General features: G+C 38.3%; 1 protein-coding gene across 1 annotated transcript in view; it reads left to right on the plus strand.

Moving 5' to 3' along the window:
- Positions 1 to 821: 821 nt before the first annotated feature.
- Positions 822 to 12,084, plus strand: part of onecut2 (one cut homeobox 2) — a 44,251-nt gene continuing 32,988 nt past the window's right edge. Inside the window, exon 1 of the mRNA XM_056446449.1 lies at positions 822 to 2,050. Within this exon, the coding sequence (XP_056302424.1) occupies positions 946 to 2,050 (1,105 nt within the window). The 5' untranslated portion in view covers positions 822 to 945. The remainder of the gene's footprint in view (positions 2,051 to 12,084) is intronic.

The raw sequence follows: 12,084 nt of genomic DNA on the forward strand, positions 1-12,084 counted from the left end.
ATGGGGATTGATTTACATTGAGTTACAAGCTTTACAAATTTTCAGTGTTTTGAATGTAACATGCACAGACTAATTAATTATTAAAATATTAATGTAAAAATGCAGTCTTAGATTATTTGTTTATTCGAAGAAGGTGTAGCTTTCAACATTTACGCAAGTGTGCAGTTGTTTTTTTTAATTAACAGAAACATTCTGATAGATAGATAGATAGATAGATAGATAGATAGATAGATAGATAGATAGATAGATAGATAGACAGATAGACAGATAGATAGATAGATAGATAGATAGATAGATAGATAGATAGATAGATAGATAGATAGATAGATAGATAGATAGATAGATAGATATGTGATCAATATGCATTATACACAACGGTGCGCAAATGTAGAATTTCCGTTTTACAATCACATTGCACTGTATTTGGCCTGGTTCTTTTTAAATGACTGTATGTGTGTATGATTATTTTTTTGGAGGGGGGTTGGGGTTAGGCTAGATGATGAACTGAACGAATGATCCGTTTGGAGTGACAGTAAAGGGACCGTCTGACGCCAGATTCCAGATGCAAAGGCAGCGACTCCAAACAGCCGCGTCCGTGCGTCAGCCATTGGCCAGAACACCAACGAGCCGCGCTCTCCGCAATGCGACTGGGCCGCGGGCCTGTCCATCAAGACCGCAGCTCCTCCCCTTACAGCAGGGTCGGGTGCGCGCGGAGCAAGCCCACCCCGAACACCTCCAGCTGCCCAAACAGAAGACGCAGGAGGAGTAGAGGGCTCGGACATGGGGAGAAATCAGCACTGGCCCGTCTGATAGAGATCGGTGTTTTTTATTTATTAAGAAGGAGGGGGAAAAAAGAAAAAACCGAGAGGCCTTAGTAATAAAAAAATAACAAGGAGAGAGAAAACCCATCCCTGGCACAAAGCTGGACATAAATCAATGGACTGAATGAAGACTGCCTATAACGCCTATCGATGCCTGGCCAAGGATTTGGATGCGTACGCCATGAACCCAGAGATGACAATGGACATTGGCAGCCTACATGCTGGAGTAAGCCATGAGCAGGACTTGATGAGCAGCCACAGCCCCCATCACAGCCGCAACCCGGGGGCTGCTCTGCGGATACACCAGGACCTGAGCGTGGCTCCGTCGCGCTCCGCGATGGTCTCCAGCATGGCTTCGATACTGGACGGCGGCGGCGGAGGCGGTGGAGAGTACCGTCCGGAGCTTTCCCTACCGCTCCATCACGCCATGAGCATGCCCTGCGACACCTCCCCGCCCGGGATGAGCGGCACCTACACCACGCTCACCCCGCTGCAGCCGCTGCCGCCGATCTCCACCGTCTCCGACAAATTCCACCATCCGCACCACCACCATCACCACCACCACCAGCGGCTCTCTGGGAACGTGAGCGGCAGTTTCACTCTCATGCGGGACGAGAGGACTCTACCGGCCATGAACAACCTCTACAGCCCCTACCACAAAGATATGAGCGGCATGGGGCAGAGTTTGTCTCCTCTGGGCAACGGTTTGGGCTCCATACACAGCGCGCAGCCGACGCTGCACAATTACGGCCACGACAAGATGCTGAGCTCCAACTTCGACGCGCACACTGCCATGCTGAGCAGGGGGGACCAGCACCTCTCCAGAGGCCTCGGTGGCCCCGCGACGGGCATGATGCCGCATCTCAACGGGATGCACGCGCACCCGGGCCACCCTCCATCCCACGGGCCCGTGTTGGCTTCCAACCGGGACAGACCGCTCTCCTCCTCCTCCTCCTCCTGCGGCGCTCCGGGCTCCGGCTCCGGGCAGCTGGAAGAGATCAACACCAAGGAAGTAGCGCAGCGGATCACGGCCGAGCTGAAGCGCTACAGCATCCCGCAGGCCATCTTCGCGCAGCGGGTGCTGTGCCGCTCGCAGGGCACCCTGTCCGACCTGCTGCGGAACCCCAAACCCTGGAGTAAACTCAAGTCGGGCCGCGAGACGTTTCGGCGCATGTGGAAGTGGTTACAGGAGCCCGAGTTTCAGAGGATGTCGGCCCTTCGGCTTGCAGGTAAGACAAGGTATCTGCTTTTAAACTCAATTGGCAGGGTGCATGCAGAAGAAAACAGCTCTGTTTGTTTACTATCAAAAGAAAGCTGCACTCGTCAGAAAATAAAGGTGCTTTCTTGCAATTGACGGAATTGCGAATAATAAAAAAAAGGAAAAAAGCAAACAATATTCAGAAATATTTATTTTTAAGACTTTAAAAGCACGTAAATTAGTGCATTAATATTTAATTATGCCGCTTTTAAATGATGTTTAAAAAATAACCCTAAAGAAAATTTGTGCATCATTATTTATTTATTTATTTATTTCATTTTGCATTTGAAAGACTTTAAAAAAATCCCCGAAAAGAAAAAGCAATATTCAGAAACCTTTATTTTTAAGAGTGTAGAGTGCACGTACATTTAAACATTCTTATTTTTCTGCAAATTCATGATGCGATTTTTAATATTTAGTGTTTGTGTTGTTTACATGCAATGACTTGAAAACACACTTGATATATAAACACAAGTTGAGCGTGCTGTGTGTGGAGGAGCCGTCTGTCTCTTTCTCTCTCTCTCTCTGTGTGTGTGTGTGTTAAAGAAAAGCCTTTCAGAGAGGTGCTGAATAGGGATGTGTTGGTAATTACTGGCTGTTATATTTCCCCCCTGCCCCGCTCCATCAGGCTTGTTGCCCCCTCTAGCGATGGGCGGCGCAGACCCCCTTTCCTTTGTTCGGATGGAGAAAAAGCAAGAGCTGAGTGTTCATCTTCAGTGTAGTTTGTAGTAGGTGTCAGAAACGGTGTCGTCCCGCCGAACAGCATCCTATCAGTGCATTAAAATAAAAGCTTGGTGTGTATTGATTTCTCATTTGTAGGGTGATGCACAATTATTCACTGAAATAATGGACAGCTCTGATGCTTCGCGTGTGTGTGTGTGTGTGTGTGTGTGTGTGTGCGTGGCACAATGCACATACGTACAGCTATCTTTATAGGGACTTTCCTATGATGTTTCTACTGTACATATTCTCTCCATCTAGCAACCCTTACAACAATACAATATGCATGTTTACATTTCCAAAATACTCAATTCTCTCCTATTTACGAGCAGTTTTCCTTATGGGGACCAAAAAATGTCCCTACACAATTGACTAGCATTGATGTCCTCATTTGGTCCCCACAATGTGAGGAATACAAGATACGCGCAAACACACAGGTCATGCATTAAGTCTGTTTATTTGTATGCTTTCTGAAGTCTTTTGAAGTGTGTTTAATAACACGTCAAGAACATGATATACCAAGACATGGCATCTAAAATTTACTAGTATTTATATCCTTGTGGGGACAAAAGGTGAAGAATACAAGATACACACACTCACGCACAGACACACAATTTCAATATGTGCATTAAGGTTGTTTATTTGCTTGCTTTCTAAAGCATTTAGGAGTTGGTTTAACAACCAAGCAGATAAAGGCATACCAAAACATGGCATCTAAAATGTACTAGTATTGATATCCATGTGGGGACCAAATGTGAGGAATACAGGACACACACTATCACACAAGGCCATGCATTAAGGCTATTCTTTTGCTTGCTTTCTAAAGGCTTTTGGAGTGTGTTTAATAACACTACAGATAATAGCATACCAAAACATGACATTTAAAATGTACTAGTATTGATATCCTTGTGGGGACCAAATGTGAGGAATACAACACACACACATGCACACACACTGCCTGTGCATTGACAGTTTATTTGTTTTCTGAAGGTTTTGGGAGTGTGTTTACTAAACACATCAGATAACAGCATTTAAAAATATTGCATCTAAAATTTACTAGTATTTATATCCTTGTGGGGACCAAATGTGAGGAGTAAAATATACAAACGCACAGGCCATGCATTAAGGTTGTTCTTTTGCTTGCTTTCTTAATGGTTTGGAGTGTGTTTAATAACGCAGCCCATAATGGCATACCAAAACATGGCATCTAAAAAATGACTAGTATTAATATCCTTGTGGGGACCAAATGTGAAGAGTAAAAGATACACACAGGCCGTGCATTAAGACTGTTTATTTGCTTGCTTTCTAAAGGCTTTTGGAGAGTGTTTAATAACACATCAGATAACAGCATACCAAAACATGTCATCTAAAATGTACTAGTATTTATAACCTTGTGGGGACCAAATGTGAGGGATACAAAACACACACACACACACAAACACGTGCATTAAGACTGTTTATTTTGCTTGCTTTCTAAAGGCTTTTGGAGTGTGTTTAATAACACATCAGATAACAGCATACCAAAACATGTCATCTAAAATGTACTAGTATTTATAACCTTGTGGGGACCAAATGTGAGGGATACAAGACACACACACAAATACGTGCATTAACACTTTATTTGCTTGCTTTCTAAAGGCTTTTGGAGTGTGTTTAATAACACATCAGATAACAGCATACCAAAACATAGCATCAAAATTGTACTAGTATTGACATCCTTGTGGGGACCAAATGTGAGGAATACAGGACACACACACACACACACAAACACGTGCATTAACACTTTATTTCCTTGCTTTGTAAATGCTTTTGAAGTGTGTTTAATAACACATCAGATAAGGATATACCAAAACATGGCATCTAAAATGTACTACTATTGGTATCCCCATTTAGTCCCCAGAATGTAAGGAATACAAGATACACTCAAACACACAGTCCGTGCATTAAGGCTAATCTTTTGCTTGCTTTCCAAAGGCTTTTGGAGTGTGTTTAATAACACAACAGATAATGGCATACCAAAACATGGCATGTAAACATTCCTGTGTGAGCCTCATTGCTGCGTTGATGAACGCATGTGTTTTCCGTGTGGGATTTTGAAGCAGAAGTGTGAATGTTGGTGAGATGTTGCTGGCGTAGGCGCTGTAATGCTGTTTCCCTGCAGGCTCTGGTCTCACAGATGGCTTTGGGTTGGGGGAAGGTATTATGTGATCTGCAGGGGAATTGAAAAGAAGAACAGAGGCTGCAGCGGCTCGATGAATTATTGATAGAAATCTCTGCGTGACCCTCAGCTCCACGCACAAAACGTCACCTTGTCTTGGGTTAAACAGGCAGAGATGTGCAGCCCGGCACCTGCCTTTTGTTTGCTTTTGCTTTATATATATATGTAGCACGCTTAAAAACAGCTAACATTGAAGTGCTTCACAAATCAAAACAACACATCTATTGTTATATACAGTCAGAATTATTTGCTCTCCTGTATATATTTTTCCTTGAATTCTGTTTAACGGAGAGCAGATTTCTTCAACACATTTCTAATCATAATAGTTAATAACTCATCTCTAATAACTGATTTATTTTCTCTTTGTCATGATGACAGTAAATAATATTAGACTAGATATTCTTCAAGACACTTCTATACAGCTTAAAGTGACATTTAAAGGCTTAACTAGGTTAATTGTGTTAAAGTTAGGGTAATTAGGCAAGTCATTGTATAACAGTGGTTTGTTTTGTAGACTATCAAAACAAATATTGCTTAAGGAGGCTAATAATATTGAGCTTAACATGGGTTTAAAACAATTAAAAACTGCTTTTATTCTAGCCGAAATAAAACAAATAAGACTTTCTCCAGAAGAAAAAATATTAGAGGAAATACTGTGAAAAAATCCTGATTCTGTTCAACATCATTTGGGAAATATTATTAATCGAATTGAAAATTTCACAGGAGGTCGAATAATTTAGTTGTATATATAAATACAAAAAAAAAATGAAAATGCAACAGACCAAATATGATGTACAGGAGTGCGTTTCCCAAACAACGACGTAACTCGCGGCTGAACTATCATAGTGAGATGCATTGTTTGGGAAAAGAACGATGTAGTGACGAGTGTTTCCCAAAACCCATAGTTTCTCTGTCGCAGATCCATCGTTTCAAACATGTTAGTTATAACTAGGGCCAGACGGAATCTGCGGACGTTTTGGCTATTTCTGTGCAGAATTTTGGTAAAAATGTGTGGATTTCTGCGTAATTATTTTGGGAGTATCATAACTAAAACCTTAATGAAATAAAAAATATTATCTTTTTAGCTTTTATTTAATGTTTACAATACAAATCCAATTAGATTCACTTTATTTGGTGAACAAAGCAAGTCTCTCATATAATATCTCTACTAAAAGACAGAAAATATGACCGTACACATTGAATTGTACATAAATCAGATCAACATTTTCATATTAGTCAATAATATTACTGCAATTAATTTAAAAACTGAATAAATATAGATTTACACACATTTATACAAGTAAATAAACAAGAATTAATGTTGGGCTAAAAATCTTGCGGAATTCTGCGGAAAATCTGCTGAAATCTGCGGAATTCTGCGTGCACAGATTTCGTGTGGGCCTAGTTATAACAGTTAAAAGGCCCATAATGATGCTCTAAACAGGGTGGTACAAGTTCTTTAGAGAAGATCCCCATCATTTCTTTGTGCAAATTATATTATTTTACACAGACACATTTAAAAAAAATCCAATATTAGTTTTGGTAAAAACATGCACTCGCTTTCCATATTAATTGAAATATATATAAACGGCACATATAGAGTCTGTGTTTCCTTTACAAATATTATAGAGAATATTACATATTCTATTCTAAAACAAATCACTTACAAAAGCTAACACGTATTCAAATCTCATATATAAATAAATAAATAAATAAATAAATAAATAATGAGGTTATTTATTAATATTTATTATTTATTAGAAAATGAAAAAAGTCCTACTTTAATAATAATAATATTAATAATATTAATGATGATGATTATTATTATTATTATTATTATTATTATTATTATTATTATTATTATTATTATTATTATTAATATTATTATTAAGATATTGTTTATTTATTATTTATTATTTTTTAAGTCTACTTTTACAATTTGACAAATGCAAACCACTGCAGAAATGTTCTAACCAGCAGGCCCATGTCATATACAGTACAGATACTTAATAAATAACCTGCTATAAATTAAAAGCATTAGCGTATGCTGTGTTTTCTGATTTCACATCTTTTGAGACGTAACATAACGTCACCTATAGCTTTCCTCATGAGCCACGGCTGTGTTCAAAATGACATCAATGTTTCCAAAGTGCACTGTGAAGGGAGCGCAATTATAAACGTGAAGATCGCTAAAACTGAACTGTAAAAATACTTTAAAAGCAAATTACACCTAAGAGTGACGACTTTAATGCTTTATTAAATCATTCCAAGTGTAAATGTTAGAATGTTCTAAATGAATAGGGCATAGGGGGGATAAGTGGAAATAGAACACAGCCAGGAACTACGTTTCTAACTACAGCTCTAGAGGTGTAGTCGCAAGCGTACAAGTTTGCGATACAGTTTGCGAATGTTCGTTGGAACGGCGGATTTAAGAAACGCCAAATTAACAAAATATGTTTGTAATGCCTGGTCGGCATTACTGTGTCTTGTCCTGTCTTGTCTGCCCTGTCTTATTTGCACTAAATGTGCAACAAACTCTCATTCTTATTTTATTTATTTTAGATTTTAATTTATCTGATCCTGTTTTATTTCATTCTCTAGATTTTTTATAGTAGTGCACAGTCCTGTGTTATGTTGTCAGTTTATGTTGTTTAATGTAGCACCTTAGTCCTGGAGGAGCAATGTTTGGTTTCACTGTATACTGCACTCTATATTGTTGGAATGGCAATAAAGCCGACTGGACTTAATATTTTTACATTTAAATTTTTTTTTTAGAGAGGAGCATGATCTAATATAGAAAGATAAACCTGTTTCTGTTGTTGTTCAGCAGTTTGTAATAGAATCTAAATAAACAATGAGTGTTGGAGGAGTTGCACATCCTGACATCAGAAATGACATCAGAATCTGAGCCACAGAGACACGTTTTCTGCTCTGAACATCAGCAAAGTGCAATGCAAATACTGAGACAGATCTGTGTAAGCATGGTGAATTCATGCATACCAAATTTGGGGTGTATTAGGGACTAACACAACTCCTGGGTTTATGTTTTAAATTAAATGAATAGGATTAAAAGGTGGCACGGTGGCTCAGTGGTTAGCAGTGTGGCCTCACAGCAAGAAGGTCGCTGGTTTGAGTCCCGGCTGGGTCAGTTGTCATTTCTGTGTGGGGTTTGCAAAACATGCTGGAATGGTTGGCGGTTCATCCCGCAAGGTGACCCCTGATAAATAAGCGACTAAGTCGAAGGAATGAATGAACAGTATATTTAACAATTTTAGGATAAAACAATCAAAATAAACAGTATCTAACCATTTTATGCAGTTAATACATTTTCTGATTCGTTCGTTTATTAATTTTCCCTTGGCTTAGTCCCTTTGTCATTTATTTATTTACAGCATAAAAGTCCAGCATCTTCAGAATGGCTTTGGTCTTGACTTCGTGGGATTGACTGACTTTTGTCCTAAGTGCCTGTACCAATATGGCGGCGATATTGACGCATGCTCAGGGCCCGTGTACAATATCTTATGTATATATCTATGACTCATCTGGTATCTTCAGATTGACTTTGGTTCATTCCGCTGTGGTGACCTCTGAAATGGAGACTACGCTGAAGGAGAATGAATGAATGAACTAATGAATGAACTAATGAATGAATGAATGAACTAATGAATGAGTGAATGAACGAATGAATGAACTAATGAACGAATGAATGAATGAACTAATGAATGAATGAATGAATGAACGAACGAATGAATGAACTAATGAACAAATGAATGAATGAATGAACTAATGAACGAATGAATGAATGAACTAATGAATGAATGAATGAATGAATGAATGAATGAATGAATGAATGAACGAATGAATGAACTAATGAACAAATGAATGAATGAATGAACTAATGAATGAATGAATGAATGAATGAATGAATGAATGAATGAATGAATGAATGAATGAATGAATGGATGAATGAATGAACGAATGAATGAATGAATTCAATTCAATTCAATTCAATTCAATTCAATTCAATTCAATTCACCTTTATTTGTATAGCGCTTATCCAATGTAGATTTAGTCAAAGCAGCCTCACATAAAAGGTCATAGGAACAGTGTAAAAGGAAATAGGAACAGTGTAGTTCAGAAAGAATGAACGAATGAATGAACGAATGAATGAATGAACTAATGAACGAATGAATGAATGAATGAATGAATGAACTAATGAACGAATGAATGAATGAATGAATGAACTAATGAATGAATGAATGAACTAATGAATTAATGAATGAATGAATGAACTAATGAATGAATGAATGAATGAATGAATGAACGAACGAATGAATGAACTAATGAATGAATGAATGAATGAACGAACGAACAAATGAACGAATGAATGAATGAATGAATGAATGAATGAATGAAGGAATGAACTAATGAATAAATGAATGAATGAATGAATGAATGAATGAATGAATGAACTAATGAATGAATGAATGAATGAATGAATGAATGAACGAACAAATGAACTAATGAATGAACAAATGAATGAACGAATGAATGAATGAACGAATGAATGAATGAATGAATGAATGAATGAATGAATGAATGAATGAATGAATGATTAACAAAAAAAATCTTCATTTCGTTAAACAGAAATTGGGGGAAAATACACAGGAGGGCGAGTAATTCTGGACTACAAAACTAAGACAAGCATTTTTGTTGGTTTGCAGCGTATTCGTCTGCAGTCTCTTCTAGAATTGTAAAGTGAAATAGTCATTGCAGAAGGCCAAATAAAGACAGACGTCTCGGTGAATGCAGTCTGGCACGGGTTGCAGGAATATTTATCTCTCTGCGGCTCGGTCTCATTTACAGGCCGGGACCCTGCGCTTCTCTCTTTTTCAATCTCCTCCATCCCGACTGCTGTACAGGCTTGTCCCGTTTGATCATTTCGTTAATAAAGCTGTTTGTCGGCTGTGTCTGGACGGCTGATTGCCTGCGCAGAATGAGCTCCAGTCAGACGTCACCTTTAATTTGACTAAATTAATAGCGCAGAGACAGGCTGCTTTTCTGCGGTGACATCAGGCACATGCTTAAAGAAACACTGACTTTATAATGGCTGCATGTTGCCAGGTTCACTATACAGCTGAGGTCAAGATTATTAGCAATGTTTACAATCTGAATTCTTTTATAGTCATTCCTCCAATTTCTTTTTAACAGAAAGAAGATTTTTTTTTCAACACATTTCTAAACATAATAGTTTTATTAACTCATTTCCTGTATTATTCAATTGTATTATTCAGACTCTAAATGGCCTGTATTTGCTGATATATGGGTTAATGACCAGTGATATAATATACATAATAGCACATCTGACGTTCGGCTATTTATCATTAGCATGAAAGACATTTTGGTTTGAATGAAAACTGAAAGAAGAATGCAAATCAAAGTGCTTATTATTATTATTATTATATATATTAGGAAGAATTGGTGGCTCAGTGGTTAGCACTGTGGCCTCGCAGCAAGAACTGGTTTGAGTTCCAGCTGGGTCAGTTGGCGTTTCTGTGTGTAGTTTGCATGTTCTCCTCGTGTTGGCGTGGGTTTCCTCCGGGTGCTCCGGTTTCCCCCTTATGCTGGATAAGTTGCCGGTTCATTCCACTGTGGCGACCCTTGATAAATAAGGGACTAAGCCGAAGGAAAATTAATGAATGAGTGAATATCAGGAAGAGTAGTGTATATATGGTATTAAGGCATGCCATGCTTCATACAGTGAGGGTTGTATCAAAGATCATTTACAAGGATGAACAGGGGATAAAAGTCAGATAATAATATTTGATTTATTTATACAGTAAATCCAATGACTTTAATTGTCACACACACACACACGCACGCACGCACGTACACACGCACGCACACACACACACACACACACACACACATGTATATACAGTTGAAGTCAGAATTATTAGCCCACTTTGAAGTTGTTTTTCTTTTTTAAATATTTCCCAAATGATGTTTGTAAGGAAATTTTCACAGTATGTCTGATAATATTTTTTCTTCTGGAGAAAGTCTTATTTGTTTTATTTCGGCTAGAATGAAAGCAGTTTTTAATTTTTTATGAACAATTTTAAGGTCAATATTATTAACCCCCTTAAAGCAAATTATTTTTTAAGTATATTTGCCTTAGTGTGCCACTAGTGCCAATATACAGCCACATCATACTGCTACTCGTGTGATATTGCGTTTATACAACAGTTAGACAGTTATAATCATGTATATAAAAAGAAAATCAAACACGGACAGTCTAAAAACCCTTTTGTATGAGGAACTACTTTCTTCCTCCATTCATTCCCATCTGCAGCTGACCTCAGAACAGCTGAAACCGCTGCTCATTCACCAACGTCACTGTAGAGCTAGTGTTTGAATGATTCTCTAGCGTAATGTCTAAAGTGATGACAAAACTTGCTCACATTATAAGATGATAAGGCTGAACAGCATGAAATGCCATCAGTCTACAGAGATTTCCCAGTATTACTCTGCTGCAATCAGGAGATCACAATAATTAACCCTGAAAAAGCCAAAGCAAAGCAAACACTAGCAGATTACTATGATATAAATACAGCACTACAACATACAAATGAGAGAGATCAACTCAGAGTGTCACTAACCTGTTTATTATTGATTTGATCAGCTGGAATTTGAAATTTACGATGAGTTTTTCTCCTCTAAGGACTTATGTAGTCTCTGTCGCCATCTTGTGATGGAGCATCAACTGTCTTTGCTCTGTTCAATGACAGGCTGATAGCTGCCGACATGCTGTTTCTCCAAAATTATAAATCTGTAAAGTAGGCACTATACTTATAAATAAACAGCAGAGTTGCAATCTAAACAACTACATTCTCTCCTAAAAAGCCTCAAAAGTACATGATGTTGTCCAACAGCTGCAATATTTGTCAAACTGTAGTGAGTTTATTGATTTGCTGTCACTCTATGTGGGCAGAGTAATACACAAGGGTGAAGAGGCTGTGCGAGTGCGGTTATTGCAAAATATCACACGGCTATCAGCCAATCAGATT

Source organism: Danio aesculapii, chromosome 21 (genome assembly GCF_903798145.1).
Source record: "Danio aesculapii chromosome 21, fDanAes4.1, whole genome shotgun sequence".
NCBI lineage: Eukaryota > Metazoa > Chordata > Actinopteri > Cypriniformes > Danionidae > Danio > Danio aesculapii.